Source organism: Erpetoichthys calabaricus, chromosome 1 (genome assembly GCF_900747795.2).
Source record: "Erpetoichthys calabaricus chromosome 1, fErpCal1.3, whole genome shotgun sequence".
Taxonomy (NCBI): domain Eukaryota; kingdom Metazoa; phylum Chordata; class Cladistia; order Polypteriformes; family Polypteridae; genus Erpetoichthys; species Erpetoichthys calabaricus.
In genome coordinates this window covers 215,805,352-215,824,954 of record NC_041394.2, presented here as the reverse complement: position 1 = coordinate 215,824,954, position 19,603 = coordinate 215,805,352, and the positions used below count along the sequence as shown (strand labels likewise).

Here is a 19,603-nt window from a genome sequence, read left to right as displayed (position 1 = left end):
CTATATATATATATATATATATATATATATATATATATATATATATATATATATATATATATATGTATATATACACACATATACACAGTAGACCCCTGCAAAGTCACGGTTCAGAGTTCGCGGCCTCAGTCATTTCGCAGATTTTTCCTTAGAACCTATCTAATAATTGTTAGCGGAAACCCCAAATATCCTCCGCAATTTTTATGGCTTTTTTCATGACAATACTGTACTGTTGAGAGAACAGGAAGCAACTGTAGAGGAAAACGCGACTTGGGATGGTGAAAGTAGCCAATAGAATTTGAAACTGCAACTTCCAGCAGTCCCTGCAGTGGCTTTGATTGGCCTTCTGCTGAGGGTGCTGGGGCTGTTGGGGTCAAAGGATGTCAGCGCGGTTTTTAAAAAGGGGGCCAGTGACCAAAAGCAAAAAAAAAGTTTTTGTAATTTGTGTTTCAAATTCCTGTCTGTCTGCCTTCTATTGGGTTACCTGTACTTATTCGTTTTGTCCTGGATCATTTCGTGGTTGTCGTCTGGATTGTCTGCCATCTGCCTGTGTACATGAGGACTGTAAGTGGATTCATGGCCATCCTGCAAAGAAAGGAGCGGTCCTGAACCCGCCCACCCATCTTCACCATTTCAGGAACTAGCGGTAGGACTATCTTTACATTCCCATTCAACGTGCAGATCTCTGGACTATCTATTTTCATCATTAGATTTCATCCGTTGCCGTTTTTCATGATTTACTCTGTGTGTTGTTTGTGCTTTGTTGTATTTAATGTGTAATCGCTGTAAGGGGAACAGGGGTGGTAACGTTGTTTTCATTTATTTCATTTCATTTCATTCTTTATTTGCTGTTTGATTACCGGTTTGCCTTGTTTTTGTCTCTATTTTTGAGTGCGTGCGGGTCAGGCCAAGGCTGGGTGCGTCCCTGGAATCTCCACCGTAAAAATAAATAAATCACCGCCTTCTCAACGGTGTGAATCTTAGCGGCACTGGACCACTACATCGTTATTCATTTCTCCTTGCTGCTGATTGACTGCTGCCCTGTGACACATCTCCAGCTGAGTGTTCTTGTGCTTTCCGTTTTGTTCTTCTTAATCCTTATACCACCGCAACCGTCTATAATCGTTTCCCAGTGCCATTTGCAAGCACGCAGGAGCTGATCAGTCAGTGCTGTACATTTGTTGAGCAGCCAGCTCATGACCACTGCCAGCCCCTTGTGAACAGGGGGGCTGAACACACCCCTAAAAGACACAGACGCTCCTCAAAAAACCCCTCTTAAAAAACGCTGATAGACTACTTTCACATTGCTCCCTTACTTGCTGGGCTTACATGTGGCTGCTCTGTCGCGTGATATGTTTCTCGCACAGCGCGACGCTATGCATACTTAAAAGCCTGAACAGCACCTGTCCTTTTTGGCTGATTGCTTTGTTTCTCTCTCCTCCCCCAGACATTCTCTGCTCTTGTTGGAGGTCCCGCTCCCGTTGTGCTCCCCTTTGATGTTTGTCTATTCTTTAATCGAGAACTAACTGCATACTGAGCTTGTTTTACTTTTGAAAGGGACACGTTTGTTTGAAGTATTTGAATAAAGTTCCTGTCTCTACAATCTCCTGTGTTTCTGTGCAATTCTGTGACCCAAGCAGCACTGCAGCGTCACTGTTCCTGGGATTGAGCCACTGCACTAGACTAGCCTGCCAGCATCAGCGCTTACCTCTGTGTGCTTGTGTGCAGCCAGTTTAAGCACAGTTGGCTCGGTGATTTATTTCATCCATGGCATCAATTACACATTGTACATATTGTTCCAGTAGTTCTTTTAAATATTTTTTACAGTATATTAGCAGTGTGTAAAATGATCAGTGGTGCAGTAATTATGATGCTCTTTGCATGAAAAAAATGTGTTCCATTAAAATTTCACTTTTTCTTTGTGAATTGTGACGTTTACTTAAAGTGCAACAAAAAAGTACAGTGATCCCTCGCAATATCGCGCTTCGCCTTTCGCGGCTTCACTCTATCGCGGATTTTATATGTAAGCATATTTAAATATATATCGCGGATTTTTTGCTGGTTCGCGGATTTCTGAGGACAATGGGTCTTTTAATTTCTGGTACATGCTTCCTCAGTTGGTTTGCCCGGTTGATTTCATACAAGGGACGCTATTGGCAGATGGCTGAGAAGCTACCCAGCTTACTTTTGTTTCTCTCTCTCTCTCTCTTGCGCTGACTTTCTCTGATCCTGACGTAGGGGGTGTGAGCAGGGGGGCTGTTCGCACACCTAGACGATACGGACGCTCGTCTAAAAATGCTGAAAGAGTTGCTATCTTCTGTGTGCAGCTGCTTCGTGAAGCGACATGCTGCACGGTGCTTCGCATACTTAAAAGCTCAAAGGGCACGTATTGATTTTTCACTGTTTGTTTTCCTCTGTCTCTCTCTCTCTCTCCCTGCTCCTGACGGAGGGGGTGTGAGCTGCCGCCTTCAACAGCTTTGTACCTGCGGTGCTTCGCATACTTAAGCCAAACAGCCCTATTGATTTGTTTGGTTTTCTCTCACTTTCTGACATTCAGTGCTCCTGACGCGCACTCCTTTGAAGAGGAAGATATGTTTGCATTCTTTTAATTGTGAGACAGAACTGTCATCTCTGTCTTGTCATGGAGCACAGTTTAAACTTTTGAAAAAGAGACAAATGTTTGTTTGCAGTGTTTGAATAATGTTCCTGTCTCTCTACAACCTCCTGTGTTTCTGCGCAAATCTGTGACCCAAGCATAACAATATAAAAATAACCATATAAACATATGGTTTCTACTTTGCGGATTTTCTTATTTCGCGGGTGGCTCTGGAACGCAACCCCCGCGATGGAGGAGGGATTACTGTATACATACATACATACATACATACACACACACATATATATTGTGGCAGACAGCCAGGATGCCTACACAATGGAAGGACTGGGGGAGGAAACGTGGCAAGAGCATTACCTCCCCCGGAGCGCTAGGTAGCAGCCCCCCTGGGTTGCAACGGTGCCTCAGACTCCCACAGGGCTCCATGGAAGTTGGACTTGGATACAGCCCTGTTGGGTTCCAGAGGTGACGCCAGGAGGTGCTGCAGCCGCTGCTGAGCCCTCATGGGCAGTTCTTCCACCATATATATACACACACACACACACACACACACACACACACACACACACACACACACACACACAGAGAGAGAGAGAGAGTATGTATAAAGAATAAAATATTCAGCATTGTGAATAAGAATGAACAAAACAATAAAATCACCACAACAGTAAACACAAAATTAAAGGGGGACATGGCTAAATAGTTTTGTTTTAAGATTACAATTAAAAATATCTACTGACATCAGATTCTCCATGAAGCTGTTCATAAAAACTAAAGTCCAGCTCTCCATACATTTTTAGTCCTCACCCTAGAAATAAATAAAAGGCCTAAGCTGGTGCACCTGAGGAATATGTTGAGGGTGCACCTTAAAATCATATCTGAAATATGAGCAGGATCAGGCCTATTTAAAAATCTGAGAACACAAGAAGGGTTTTAACTTAACAGGTAGGCAGTAGTTCAGTCTGGTGTTACACACTCCAACCGCACACAAAGCACGTCAGGGGCAGGCGTGATTTTTTCAATGTGGTAAACCAAAAGTAGAGAGCATTGTCCTGTTCCAATATAGAAACCAACTCCAGGAACAACCTTAAATATGAGCCTAATTAAATTGAAATTAAATGACAGACTCCACAACTATAAACCCACCTATTCCTGTAGTTTCTGTTGCAGTCTCTTTCAATTTTAAGGCATTTTTCTCCAAAGCACTGGAAGCATTTGCTTGTGGCGTGGCATTAACGTTTTTTGAATCCTCTGGTGATTTAGAAAAGAAAGATTGGGAAAGTGATGAAAGGGGGTAAAGAGGCGTATGCAACACTTAGAGCTAAACACACTGTAAAATCTAATTTTAAATTTAATAACAACATCTGTTACATTACTGACAAGACTTCTCTTGTTCACTTTTCTTTGGATCATTACTAATGCAAGTCCATTGACTCGGAGTCATCTATTTTTGGTAGATTAGGCCCTATTTACATTATTGTAAAAGCCAAATTCACATATTTACTCCCAGCTGTTGTATACACAATAAGACCTTTCAGTATCATTTCGAAACATAGAGTTCAATCCAAACTGTTCAATGAACCTGTAAAGGCTCAAATTGATAATACATTTTGAAGAAAACTCTCAACAAGTAGACTGCAGTAGTAGGTTTTAGTCTGGCCAGGTGTCCATTCAAGCCATCAGCAGCACTCTTTAGCATTTACCACAGTTTGAAAATAAAAATTACTGAGTCGGGTTCTTGGTACCTACCTATTTTTTTCAGTACTTTATGTCAGGAAAACATTATGCATTTGTTATGAAGCTGAACAAGCCCTATTTTTCACTGTCTTTACATTGTACTTATTTTCCCCTGTGACAATATAAATTGTCTTCCACTGTGTTTTCACACAACTTATTACAAAATATTTTATTTCTTTCTACCTATGGTCTTTGAAAGACACTAAACTTCTTTTTATTAGCTTAAAACACACACACACACACACACACACACAAACAAGTAGACCAAGCAGTTAGAAAAAAGACCATCTTCTCTTCTAACACACTGAAATACACTGCAGTCAAATACAAAAGTGTGACGAACTTGACATCAATGCCGCTGTGTACATACCATGTTTTGCACTTCTGTTAACTTTCATACTCTGTGGGGAGAGGAAAACACCACCATTAAAGTGTGCCAGGCTTTTTCTTTTAGAATTCACTTTCACAAAATGCCACCATTAGGTTACCTTGCTCCTTATTAGGGATTGATTCAAATCTGAGCTGACTTTTTGTGAAAATCCACTCCATTCTGCAGAGTGACCAGTAGGCACTAACTTTTGGGTGGGAGAATCTATATGATTTGAGGGGAATAAAATACAAAATAAAGTTTTAGGCCACAGTTACTGCATTGTTTCTTCAGACTTAAGCTGGGCAGAAATATAAATTATTGAAACAGTGAACTAAACATGTACTAGTGTTGGCCAAATTACATGTTTTGAATGAAACAAGTTAACATAATCTCTGCTGGCAACAAACTTAAACATATATATATATATATATATATATATATATATGCAACTTTTAATGCAAATTAACTGTTTACTTGCTGAATTTAACAGATTGAATAAAATAAATTGTGGCAAGCGCAAAAGTCTGGACAGCATTTCAGTTTATCCACTAATGCTATTTTTGTTAGGTCTTAGAATATAACTGTCTCGTTTTATTTTTATAAGGCCCAATTCCAGAACATTATAAAGGTGCTGACCCTGTCAAGCTCTTAGGGTGTTGTGGTTACATGCAGGGGCCATTGGCTCCTCTAAGTAGCTGACAAAAGATCTCAAAGTAAATGCACAAAAGAGGGGAAGGCTATAAAAAGATACCTAAATGCTTCCTGCTGGCAATTTCCGCTATCTGAAATGTCATTTAAAAAGGAAGTTTAGGGGGAACTGCTGACATCGAGACAAGATCTGGAAGTGCACTTGTTACTAATTAATGACAAACAGGGGGCTTCATACAGAGATTCCATCTTGTTCAATGCTGAGATTGTGTTAACTTCTTTTTACTTAGAAAATTAACAAAAAGTAATTTGACAAGGGTGCCTAAAATTTTGCATGTGACTGAAATGATTGCCATAAATAAAATTTCCCATTTACAAACAAACTAATTGCCTGTGTTTGCTCTTCCTAAAAACAATACAAACCTCCACAAATGTGCAACACATTTAAGGCTACAGAAAGTCTCGTACTATTAAAGCAAGACATTGTGCAATTCAAAGAATGCATTTTCCGCACACATAGTGATTTTGATTTGTTTTTGTTTTTTTTTTATTTCAATCTGAAGTAATGGAGCACTTAAAAATCCTCATTTCAATATACCACATGTGAAGATTTTTTATGTTCTGCTAATGCCTTCTTACATGAAAAGTCCACGGTCTCTCACACATGGACTCCTTTGTCACCTGTAAACCGCAACTAGTGCCTTAATTGTTTTTCTCCTGCCGCAACAGTTAATTCATTTTTCAGACAGCACACTCTTCCATATACACCGCTCTAGCTCTTGCAAACACAAAGAAAGATACAGGTATTATAAGGGATTACAATACATTTTCACTAACCAAGCAAAAATAACGTCAGAGCACTGGTCAACCCGGGAGGGACAAAGTGCTAAAGATGTATTTTATACCTACTCAATATATTTGCCAAGTAAAGATCTAACTCACAGCAACATGAATATGAACTGTAAACATTAGATAGTCAGTTCCAACAGAAGATGAATACAGTGTTAATTAAATGACTGAAGAACTGAAGGTTAAAACAGTCATGATGTAAAGTCAATGGTAAGATTTATTTAAAAATGTCAAAAACAAAACAAAAGAAAGGTGGATTGCAGCATACTGATATTCTCATAATGGACAAAAATCGATTATGCATTTGAAAAATTGCTTAAAACCAATGTTTCAGTTGGGCTCTTAAACATAATGTAAAAAATACAAAATATTTTGCATAATAAAAACTATTTGAGTAAGCTTAAGGAACCCACCAAAGTTTTGTTACATATCATTGCTTAGTTTTTATAAACATCCATCCAAACTCAAACCATCACAGTCATATTCACAGTGGTGGGGTCACAGCCTATTCTGGCAGCACTGGGTACAGAGCAAGGCAGGAACCAAACTTGGGCAGACTGTCAGTCCGTCAGAAGGCCAACTTAAACCCAGTTTAGAAACACGTCTTTATGATGTGGGAGGAAACCCCACACGAGCAAAGGAAGAACATGAGTAAACAGACAGCTGATATAACCAGTTAGCAGAGCTAACCAAATCTGCCACCCCACAAAACTGGGAGTTGGTGGAAGTTCAAAATTAATGTGCATCCTAAGCACAACAATTTTTTTTTTCTTCAAAAAGTTGAAGAACTCCTGTGATCATCCTCAGCTCTACTGTATATGTCCATGAAACTGGATTAAATTGGTTTGTGTTTTTATTTGCTATTGGCCACATTTTATAAACCATGCAATTACTTGCAACTACCAAAACTGTCAACAGAGAAAACAAAAAAAATCTGACTTATCAAATGTGCTACTTCTCAGAAAACACAAACAGTTCCTGTTTCTTCATCCACTATAATACTTTTTTTTTTTTTTTTAAAGCTGTCATTTCTATTATTGTAACTGGAATGTACTGTACTGACATGTCACTACTCTTCCAACTCATTTTTAAATCCATATTTTAATCATTAAACCAAACTGAATCATGCCATACATATCTTGCTGCACAGGAATGTCAGCGTAAATACTGGATGTATTGTTGGATTGCTGTGCTTCTACAAGCTGTCCCCACACGCACTGCACCCTGGCACATGAAGGTGCAGCTTGTTTTCATTGGCTACTGTCACTTGTAAATATTATATTGTATTTTGGAATAAGTATATGTGTGTGTGTGTGTGTGTGTGTTTGTGTTTTACATTTAAAGTAATGAAATAAAGTAATCCTGATTAAAAATCTGAAACTAAGCAATGGACAGTAAAACAGAATCATACAAATCTATGTTATCATTTATTACTAATTATTTTGTACATAACATTTAGTTCATTTGGGGTTCTAGCTTCCCTTTGAAAGGGTCTGTAAGTGTGTTTTTACAGAGTCAATCCAACACCTGCTCTACTTACCTTATTCAAATATCTAAAGTGACTACTACACAGGACAGTAAAATACTATTTTTTGTATAATACACATTACTTGTACATCATATTCATCTTAGAAAAGAAACACATATGTTCCCTTTAATATTTATTCTGTATGTACATACACTTGCGTGAGAATACATTAACAAGGGGCTATGTCTGAACATAATACAGCTGTAGGACTTCATGAGCTGCGCTTTCCAGTTAAGCTCTCGGTAATTAGAGATGATGGAGATGGCTCACCAAGATCACTTGCCAGACAAAAAGACTCGGGGGTTCTTTCAGGCAGAGGGGGAGGGGAGTCTTCACTTGTATCAGAATCTAAACCAAACAGAGTAGACGTTACTCATGAGAACGACACATGAGAGTAGCTCACGAGAGTGACAAAGCAGAAGGAATTGAAAGCATGAAGGCCCAGAGAACCAAACTCCAAGTGCCCCATCACATTATTCTTAGAAGCACAAAAGCACAAACGGAAGAAACACGATTAATGTACAGGAGTTTTGAAAGTGCCACACTGCAACATTGAGACATAGCAGACAAATAGCTTACAAAATGTGGTCAGTAAAGTGACTTCATAAAACTTTGTCAGGTGTACTATCAATAATGTTGGTCATGCAATAGAAAATGCAACGTCTTTAGACCATCCCTTGCTCAGTTTATAGAATCATAATCTGATGCCTAAGAAAAAAATTCAAACAAGACAAGTAGACTACGTTTAGGGGCCATTTTGAAATAAACAGAAGACGTTTCTGAGTAGTAAGAAGCTGAATGCAATTATTTGATGGTTAAACAGAACTGATCACTTTGTTTATGAAGATACAGTGGAACCTTGGTTAAAGAACGCACTACTTAACGAACAAATTGGTTAACAAACTTTTATTTTGAACAATTTTTGTCTTGGTTAACGACCAAAATTTGGATAACAAACGCAAGCACCGACCGGTTTTTGTGCGTTTGTGCTCATTTGTGCTTTGATGCGCTTGCTGTAAACATTGCTTTTCTGAGTGTTGTGTTCACTAACGTTACTTTTTTGTTATTTTTTCAGTTTCGATGTTATTTTTTATGTACATATTTACTCATTATGGCACCTAAGAAAGAGAAACATGTTAGTGATATTGGCAGTAGGAAACTTGTTAGTGTAGCAGTAAAGAAAGAAATTATAGCAAAACATGAGAATGGCATTCGTGTTTCCAACATCGCAAAGGAATGCAATATGCTGAAATCGACTGTCTGTACAATTCTAAAGAACAAAGAGGCATTTAAGGCAGCTGAAGTGGCTAAAGGAGTGACTGTTAACGAAACAAAGGTCTAATGTGCTAGAAGAAGTGAAAAATCTGCTGTTAATCTGAATAAATGAAAAGCAGCTGGCTGGAGATAGCCTTTTCACAAATTAATGCTTTGCTAACACTAAGCAGTTACACAGTGATTTGTTGACCAAAACACCCAGTGCAAGTGCTGATGAGCGAGACTTTAAAGCGAGTAGAGTGTGGTTTGATAACTTTCGCCGGCGAAGTGGAATTCATAGTGTTATAAGGCACGGGGAGGCTGCAAGTTCAAATGAAACCGCAGCAAAAGGCTTTGTGGATGAATTCGCAGAGTTTGTTGAAAGTGAAGGCTATGTCTCGCATCAAGTGTTTAATTGTGACGAGACTGGGTTATTCTGGAAAAAAATGCCCAGAAGAACCTACATCACCCAAGAGGAGAAGGCACTACCCGGACACAAGCCTATGAAAGACAGGCTTACACTTTTATTTTGTGCTAATGCATGGAAGAGGAGGTTAGGGAGGAAATCACTAGTGCTCAGATAAAGGAAATTTGCAATAAGTGGAATAATGTGCAGGAATTTATTGAGAAGCACCACCCTAACAAAGTTGTGGCTAATAGGGCAATTAACATAATGAATGACAAAGCAATATCGCATTTTAGAAAAATTCTGCAGCAAAGAAAAAGACATATCTTATTAGATTACTTTCTTGTGCACATAGAAAAGGAATCGCGATGTGAAAAAACCCCTGAATCAGTGTTACCTGATGTTTTATGGAGGGGGATTCCCCATCAAAACAGTAGCTTCCTTCCCCCTCTTCCTCCGCCATCCACCTATGCCACCAACTACAACAAACAAGGTAAATACAGTGCTGTTTTATGTAATTTACCTTATTTGTTTGTACTAATGATATATACATTTTTATATATTTTTCATCACAGAAAAACCCTTAAAAAAATAAAATTACAAAATTTCTGAGGCTGGAACAGATTAATTGTATTTACATTAATGTCAAATGGAAAAATTGCTTTGGTTAGCGAACGTTTTGGTTAGCAAACAGAGTCGCGGAACGGATTAAGTTTGTTAACCGAGGTTCCACTGTACTTGTCTTCTGAGATGATCCATTATTCTCTGTTTTTTGTAAATCAACACAACTGGTAGTCTTCATCACAATCTAACAGGATTAGGTCTGGAGATTTAAGTGGTTGTATGTTCTGATATTTTCATAAACTCTCTTAGCCTTCATTGTTTCTGTATGAAGTAAAGCTTTCTTTATAAACATCTATATTCTTTAGCATCAAAGGTATGTTTTTTCACACTTTTTGACTATTTCTGATTGAAATAGACTAAAGCATTAGACATATATAAACAAAAGACATGTGTGTGTGTGTGTGTGTATGGAGCAGTTCACTCTGTTCACACTCAATCACAGCCACTAGACTGGAGTATGCATGCACTTTTAAATTTTCCATGCACTGCCTCACAATTATAATGTTATACTAACGATTCAGATAAGGAAACAATACATCGAAACGAAGCAAACGCCGCTGCTCAACAACATGTAAGTGAAACACCTCTGACTGTCCATCTGGAGGTATATTCTTGTGACAAAGATTAATAGGACTCATATGCCAGCTATACAGCTGAGATACGGTATCTGTGTGTCTTATTACGAAAGCCAGTGGGGCAGCAAGCACAAGCGGGTCCAAGTCACCTGTGCTGGGCAGTTCTTAAGAGTTAGCTGACGCCTCTCCAAGTTCATGAATATACACTGTAGTAAAACCGCTAGGGAGTCTTTAGGTTGTTTTTTTGTCCCAAAGACCACATGCATCTTGTTTAAAATGTGACACTAATTTAACTACAAAGTACAAGTACACATATAAAGAGTAATGCAATTATAAAACAAAATGTGTGTCTTTGATTTACATTTATAACTCTGAGTTTTAAATTTGTTACAAGTATGAAAAGTCTGTGTCATGATGAATCCACTGTATATTGAAACACACTCCCCCATAAAAATAATTTTGGCAATGTTAGCACATATGAAACGTCTTGTTGAAGAAATCTACATTATTTTAACTTCCTTCACTCACAACAGACTAGTTAATAACATTATCTCATCTTTGAGAACACACAGTGTGCCTCATAATAAGATGATGTACCATAAACACAGTAAAGCAACCAGGTAGATAAATACTGCACTGTAACTACTGTTCGAAACAAACGGAGCAAATATCAAGAGATCCTGAAAGGACAACTCAGCCTGTAATATACATATGTACAGATTCACACTTTATTACAGGAAGGAGGATTGTTTCTCATTCCCCAAATACTATCACTACTCTGAACCTATTACAGCAGTAAAGATAAAGACTTATCTTTAGAGAACGTAAGTTTGATGAGATCAGCTATTCAGCCCAAGATAGTTTATCAATTCTTCTGAGAATGAAATGTCCCCAAATGATTATTATCTGGCAACTTATTCAATATGTCTAGGGTTCCATATGTGGAACTGCCTTCCACTTCTTCCCTATGTTTTAGTCGGAGAATTAATTCTAAATGTTAACATCCATCCTACCACTTCCTTTCTTAACTCTGAACATGTCTGTCATGCCAACTTATAATCTCCCATTTGTGTAAACAGAAATCATTGAAATCTTTCAGTTCTTCCTTACAACTCAAACCCTGCAGTCCTAAATAAGTCTAGTAGCTCTGTCTGAAGCACTGCTACTGTACATCCTTCTTGTAACATGGTGATCAAAACTACACATAATATTCCAAATAAAGTCTCAAAGAACAATTTCTGGTGACTTGTGCCCAACACATTAAGCTATGGAATTCAACGTTCTAAGGCCTTCTTAATCAATTCTGCACACTATCTGTTTGGGGTCAAGTAACAAGCCCACTACAACTCCTAAGTTCATCTCGTAATATGTAGTTAAGACGTTTCAGACAACACATTGTGTAGTTTAATCAATTTTTTTAACATTCTATGTAAAACTGCACATTTACTATTAGGTTAAATAATCACTTAGCAACACTTGGATATCTACAATTTGAAAAACGAAAAGGCTTCTTGGTTGTTCTAGCTTATGTGCTACACAAGCATTTGAATTTTTGGCCTCAGCACACTATTATTTTGTTTATGGGAATTAGTTTTCCTTGCTTTTTTCAGTCTTTTTTTTATTTGGTCTAGAGTAATAATGAGAATGAGAGTTACAGTCATATGAAAAAGTTTGGGAACCCCTCTTAATTCTTTGGATTTTTGTTTATCATTGGCTGAGCTTTCAAAGTAGCAACTTCTTTTTAATATATGACATGCCTTATGGAAACAGCAGTATTTCAGCAGTGACATTAAGTTTATTGGATTAACAGAAAATATGCAATATGCATCATAACAAAATTAGACAGGTGCATAAATTTGGGCACCCCAACAGAGATATTACATCAATGCTTAGTTGAGCCTCCTTTTGCAAATATAACAGCCTCTAGACGCCTCCTATAGCCTTTGATGAGTGTCTGGATTCTGAATGGAGGTATTTTTGACCATTCTTCCATACAAAATCTCTCCAGTTCAGTTAAATTTGATAGCTGCCGAGCATGAACAGCCTGCTTCAGATCATCTCATAGATTTTCGATGATATTCAAGTCAGGGGACTGTGACGGCCATTCCAGAACATTGTACTTCTCCCTCTGCATGAACGCCTTTGTAGATTTCGATTTTGTTTTGGGTCATTGTCTTGTTGGAATATCTAACTCCTGTGTAACTTCAACTTTGTGACTGATGCTTGAACATTATCCTGAAGAATTTGTTGATATTGAGTTGAATTCATCTGACCCTTGACTTTAACAAGGGCCCCAGTCCCTGAACTATCCACACAGCATGATGGAACCTCCACCAAATTTGACAGTAGGTAGCAGGTGTTTTTCTTGGAATGTGGTGTTCTTCTTCCACCATGCAAAGCGCTTTTTGTTATGACCAAATAACTCAATTTTTGTCTCATCAGTCCAAAGCACTTTGTTCCAAAATGAATCTGTCTAAATGAGCATTTGCATACAATGAGCAACTCTGTTTGTGGCGTGAGTGCAGAAAGGGCTTCTTTCTCATCACCCTGCCATACAGATGTTCTTTGTGCAAATTGCACTGAATTGTAGAATGATGTACAGATACACTATCTGCAGCAAGATGTTCTTGCAGGTCTTTGGAGGTGATCTATGGGTCGTCTGTAACCATTCTCACAATCCTGTGCATATGCCGCTCCTGTATTTTTCTTGGCCTGCCAGACCTGGGTTTAACAGCAACTGTGCCTGTGGCCTTCCATTTCCTGATTACATTCCTTACAGTTGAAACTGACAATTTAAACCTCTGAGAGAGCTTTTTGTAGCCTTCACCTAAACCACGAGACTGAACAATCTTTGTTTTCAGATCTTTTGAAAGTAACTTTGAGAATCCCTTGCTGCCACTCTTCAGAGGAGAGTCAAAGGGAAGCACAACTTGGCAATTGACCACCTTAAATGCCTTTTCTCATGGTTGGACACACCTGTCTATAAAGTTCAGGGTTTAACGAGCTAATCCAACCAATTTGGTGTTGCAAGTAATCAGTATTGAGCAGTTACATGCATTCAAATCAGCAAAATTACAAGGGTGCCCAAATTTTTGCACAGCCAGTTTTTCACATTTGATTTAATTTCATACAACTAAATTTTGCTTCACTAAAAATCTCACTAAATGTTCGGAAAATACCCCAGTACTCTTAGATGATCGTAGGAAATGAAAGACATACCACTGTTATCTTTTTTTGTTGAGAGTAAATTATTATGCAGGCTGAGAGGGGTTCCCAAACTTTTTCATAAGCTTGGCCATGTAAAAAAAACTGGCAATAATTACAATGACAAAAATATCTACATGGGCTGCACGCTGAAATAGTACAAAAATGAATATAGTAACGCAATTATAAAACACACACATTTGCATCAGTCTTAACATCCATATTCTGTATGCAGGTTGTCCACATTGGACTTTCTGGTGTGGGAGTGTCTGTGTACATATTCCCTGCATTATTTCCACATATTGTACATTGTATTTGTGAAATCTGAAGTGTTATTCATGAACCATACAGAGAAACCAGGAATGTTTTATTTGGTATTTATGTTTGCAGACAAAAAATATGAAGACCACAAGGAATATGTCAGTGTTTGACTGTTATAACTTCTCTTCTTGAAATCTACAAGTTCTGAATTTTTCAGTGAAAGTCTGGTTATGAACGGCTCAAAGCCAGACACGGTTCTCAAATAAGTACCCCTAAACTGTAATACAAGTACAGCAATCTACAGGTTTCGCAAAGCTTTTACAGAAAACTTATTGAACAGTGATTATTTAAAAGAATGATCATCCGTAAGGATGAGGTATGATGTTAGGCGATGTGAATCATTCCTTAATTATTAAGGTTTTAATCTGTGAGTCTATCACACTTTATCAAACATTAGAAGAATAGAGGCAGTGGACACTGTCATGTTCATTATTTTCTCCAATTCTAAGAACTTAATATGTCTAAAAGGGCCATGACTAAAAGGTCTGTTATCTTAACCTTTCTGATGGCCTAGTATATAACAAGTGTGATAGACGGCCGGCACTGGGACCAGATAATATTTATCCTTATTTTCCAGAAAGGAGGAAGAGCAGGCTTTTCATGGCACTGCATCCCCTGGGACGCTAGGTGGCAGCTACACTGGACGGCAACGGTTCCCCGGATTCCCTCAAAGCATCCTAGGACATGGAATCCGTTTCCTCAGCCCTGTTGGGTGCCGTGGGTGCCGCCAGGGGAAGCTCACAAAAAACCTGGGGATTCCTACTATTACAACAACCCGGAAGTACTTTGGAGTCACAAGGACAGAAGCCTGCAGTACTTCCAGGCTACTTGAAGGATGATGTGGCATTTCACCCGGAGAAGGAACACTTCCGGGTCATGGACTATTTAAAGGACTTTGGGAATCCCAGCAAGGAGAGCCGGAGTTGGGTGGTAGAGTGACGGAGCTGCTGGGAGGAGTGGAGGATTGATTATTGTATTGATTATTGTTTATTATAAGTATTGGAGAATTGTGGAGTGTGTGGTGCTTTGTGCACTGTATTGAAGAATTTATTAAAGAAATCTTCTTGGTGCTTTTAAACGTGTGTCCTGGACGTCTGTCTGGTGGGTTTAGTGGGGCAACAGCACTTCTAGCACAAAAGCTCAACATGAGATTGTTTACTACAGCCCTGCTGGTTTATTGTGCCTGTTCCTAAATTTTGGTACTCACACTTGTATCAAGGACTCTTGGGATCCATAGATTTTGATAGAGGCTCCTAGTTTGTGTCTCATTTGAGAAAGGAATAAAGGCCCTTGAATAGATTTTATAACTGAAAATCATCCTAACTGGCAATCGAAAGAGTTATAAAAGACTTCCAGTTTTATTTGTATTGAATCAAAGAGTTAATATCAGTTTTTGAATAGCTTTTTGGTTACGAATCCACAGATATTTCAAGGGCTTCTCTTGCTTCAGCAGTTTCAGATATCATTTCTTTAGTGAAAAACTCGAAAATAGTTTGGCAATTTTAACACTACCACTAAAACAAAAAGTGTAGACAGTAAACAAAGAGCACCTTTACAGTTTAGCATTAGAAAGAAGGTTTGACCCTCTCCAAGAATGTGAGCCTAACAGTGGGATTACAAACAGCACTACCCCATAAATGGGTCACCATAAGGTAATGAGACAACTGTTATTTGTAAATTGGCTTTGTCAACATCTCTTGCATGTTTCCCTGTACTCTTACACCACCTCCTGTAATCTGTGTTATTCTGTGTTGTGCTGTGTTCTCCACTCACATCACACTGGATATTACATAAGCTGTTATGAATAATGCAATGATTATGTTCTGTGGAGTGTTTATATGTGGCTGTACTAGAAAGCAGAATGACATTTTGGAGACCATCTGGTGGAAACAGGGATCCATCAGGATCAAGCATATCAACTCTTATTGGTACATGTGACAAGCATAACTTACTTATTATTTTTATTTTCATTTTCATCATTCCACTGGACTATGTGGCATATTAAAATATTCAAAGAATTATGAAGACAAGGCTCTGCTCAGGAATTTACTCAGGGTGAAGTTCCCCTTCTCAGATGCCTTTAGATTACAGAATGGCCTTCTTTGGAATATACAGTACATCAAATGAGTACTTCCTAGGAACAGTGGCAGAGAAGGGCTGTTCTGTAATCCAAAGTCCCTATGGACAAGTCCCACTGCAGCTGCTTTCTCAAGGGGAATAAACGGCTGGGGTCCGAGATGTTACCCCAAGCAAATTCCTGGACAAACAGTGGCCCAGATTTACTCACAAGTAGAACAGGTACAGCAAGGTTGAGAGAGAGTGAAAGAGACCCTGGCAGAGAGAAGCTCAATTAGCCACGGGTTCCACGGGACCCTTTACTGACAAATGAGAGGGAGTGGTGGATCTTCAATTCAAACATGCAATCCCAGGTGAAGGGGCTTCCACTTTCCAAACTACTTTCATTTCCAAGAGTTGTTTATTTAACAAAACTATGGCATGTAATTTTCTTTTACCAAAAAATACATGCATTTTGCCTGTTCTGAGCATATGACTCTATGATTTAAAATGTGGATTATGTAACAAGAGTATCATGAGATTTTTTTATGGACATGTTTACTGTTGCCCAGCGTTGGTCACTATAGGCTCCTGTTCTATCAGAATCGTCATTATGTTCATTCTCCACAAAAACATGACATTAAAAATTCATCAAAAATCCATGTTTTTGCCATATTATTATTTATGTTTCCATTCATTTGCCCATGACCTATGTTAAATTTACTGTCTTGTAGTAACTTCATTTTCTATGTAACAGGACCATATTTGCTAGCTTCCAATCCTTATGAATCTCCCACTGGACAGTGATTTTTGAAAAATATAGGTTGAGTTTATACGTATGTGCCCTGGTGAATTTCCTTATGCACTGCAGGATAAATATTATCTGGTCCCAGTGATTTGTTTCAACATTTTGTTTATCAATGCAGCACTTCACTCTAAAATTTTTACATTTATGAGTAAGAAATTATTGCAGAAGTGAAGGAAGCTAGTCTAGGAACAATGTTTAGGAGCATTCAAAGCTTGAGGCATTGTGCCCAAATTTATCTTAATATATACCTTGTGACGGAGATGGATTGGTTCTCTACTCTTCAGAGGTATTACACTGTGTTGAAGTTTCCAGTGTGTATTTTGAAAAAAGGGTGATCGGTACAAGTAAGGAGCAGGACTAGAAAGCCCTACCTGACAGCAAATCATTAACCCCCTTCATCATGCCCACATTTCTAAATTCAACAGTCTTTTTAAGGGTACAATCTAACACTTTACGTGACTTTTTAATTCCTTCTACACTTTGCATAGATAATAAGAATGACACGTCACTGTAAACTCCTTGTCAATGCTTCTTAATGGATAGTATCACTTATCTTGTATTTATAATTAATACTTCTGCTGTCTACTTGTAGCACATTGTACTTCTCTATATACAACTCATATTCCAAGTGTTCTCACAGGTTTAAAGATTGTCCAAGTATTTTTGAATTGTTTTTGATACTTCTTCCGTGTTTGCTCTCCCTCCAATTTTAGTTTTCAAATTTCACTAGTTTACTCAATACTATATTTTGATAGAAGTCATTTTTATGAAAATTGTCAAACTCTGATACTTCCAGGGCCACAGTGGCAGCAGGTTTTCACTCCAGCCTATTTCTTAATTAGTAACCAGTTTCTCCTGCTAATGGGTCATCATTCATTTGACATAATTTCAACTGATTTACATAATTTAGAGTTCTGAATCTTGTAAAAGAATATTTTTTCAATAAGTTGCTGCCAAACAAAAATGAAATGCAAAGCAAGCCAACAGATGGCCAATCTCTCTATGTACAGAAACTAAAAGATTCAGCATAAACACATACTGCACCATTTTTGCAACAACAGGGCAAATCCACAATGTAAACTGCATAATTACTGCTACGATGGGCAGTGAACCGTTTTTGCAACTAATCTTATGCAGTTTCATTAACTGAGAACTCGGGCAGCTGGAAGATTGAATGTTTATCTTAAAATCTGTTCCTTCATTTCTGAGGTTTAATTAAATGCGGTGACTGTTTTAAATTAATTTCTGTAATAATATCATTAAATTAATAAGCTTATCTGATTGGTTAATCCCATGTCCTAAAATTCAATGTAAAATAATACAGATTGATTGCTATAACACAAGATTTTAACTAACATTAACAATGTCAAGTTGCTGGGCAAAGACCACTTCATGTTATTTAAAAAAATAATAATTAATATTAATGCACAGAAACCCACATACTGCTCCCAAAAAAGTATGATGCAGAAAAGAGTGAGAAAGATATGCAAATACATATAGTCTGAGTTAGTTTAAACATGCACCAGTCAAGTTAAATAAAGTAACAAGTTAACAGTATGAATGATAAATAAGTCATTAATAAAACACTGTTTTGCTTAAATCCATAGCAAAATTCCTCTTAACATTCTGAAAAAAAAAACACTCCATTAATCTACAAACAAATCGATGGCTTTTAAGCAACAAGTATTGTTCCCAATGGGACCAGGATGACAGTAATAGCATATGGCAAACACAGATTCTTATGCATTTCTGATTATATGAATTTAATATCGCATTGGGGAGTGGACTGGCAAAACTCTGAATGATATTGTGGCACGTAATCACTTACCAGGCAGGAACTTGTGTTAACAGAAAATTATTAAAACTTGAATCAGGGAATGAAAGATTATGTTGCATCGCAGGAAATTATGTGACAACATTAATGAGGCTTTCATGTCAAAAACTTGCAGATAAAATAATAAAAATCATAAATATAAGCACATTACTTAAATATTAACAATACACTAAAAAGGAAACCTCTGAACAAAGAAAGAGGACTACTGGCTTAAATTGACATACTTTTAGATTAAAATATAGGCAGGTCTCAGGCCACAGTTGGATAGGAGCATATGCTGTTAGCATCCACTACACAATGAACCACCTGGATTGGGACCAGAGTGCAGCGGGAGACAGCTCAGCACACAGTGGTGTTAACTTATTGCAATTCATCAGATACAAGTGCATAAAATAAAAAAAAAATGCTCTTTTCAACTGAATTATAAATCATTTCCATCTAGCAGCTTCCATTTTTATTTAGAAATGAAGCAAACTAGTTTTTCATGAAGATGATGATGATGATGATGATGAATACTTAGTGTAACAGCTGTCACTAATGCTGAGGCATAGCACAGTATATCATGTACTATGTCACCCTTTTTTTCACATTGTTGTTTTACACTTACTATTCAACAGAATGTACACAGCCATAAACACGGTTATGAAATGTCCTGTCAGCTATAAAACGCTAGACTGGTAGACGGCCACTGCCTGCCGTGCCACCTCAGATAGTATAGCCATTGGGAGGGGAACAGCACACTGAGTGATCCCTTAACAGAGACAGTATATGTCTCA

At 37.9% G+C, this 19,603-nt stretch overlaps 1 protein-coding gene across 2 annotated transcripts in view; it reads right to left on the bottom strand.

Moving 5' to 3' along the window:
• LOC114659261 (tyrosine-protein phosphatase non-receptor type 12-like) overlaps positions 1-19,603 on the bottom strand; it is a 174,022-nt gene that overhangs the window by 9,951 nt on the left and 144,468 nt on the right. The window contains exons 14-17 of one of the 2 annotated variants that reach the window (XM_028811655.2): positions 8,017-8,094; positions 4,840-4,943; positions 4,722-4,752; positions 3,761-3,865 (exon numbers count right to left, since the gene is read on the bottom strand). In XM_028811655.2, coding sequence (XP_028667488.1) covers positions 3,761-3,865; positions 4,722-4,752; positions 4,840-4,943; positions 8,017-8,094 — 318 coding nt within the window. The remainder of the gene's footprint in view (positions 1-3,760; positions 3,866-4,721; positions 4,753-4,839; positions 4,944-8,016; positions 8,095-19,603) is intronic. The other variant, XM_028811663.2, reaches the window with a different exon arrangement.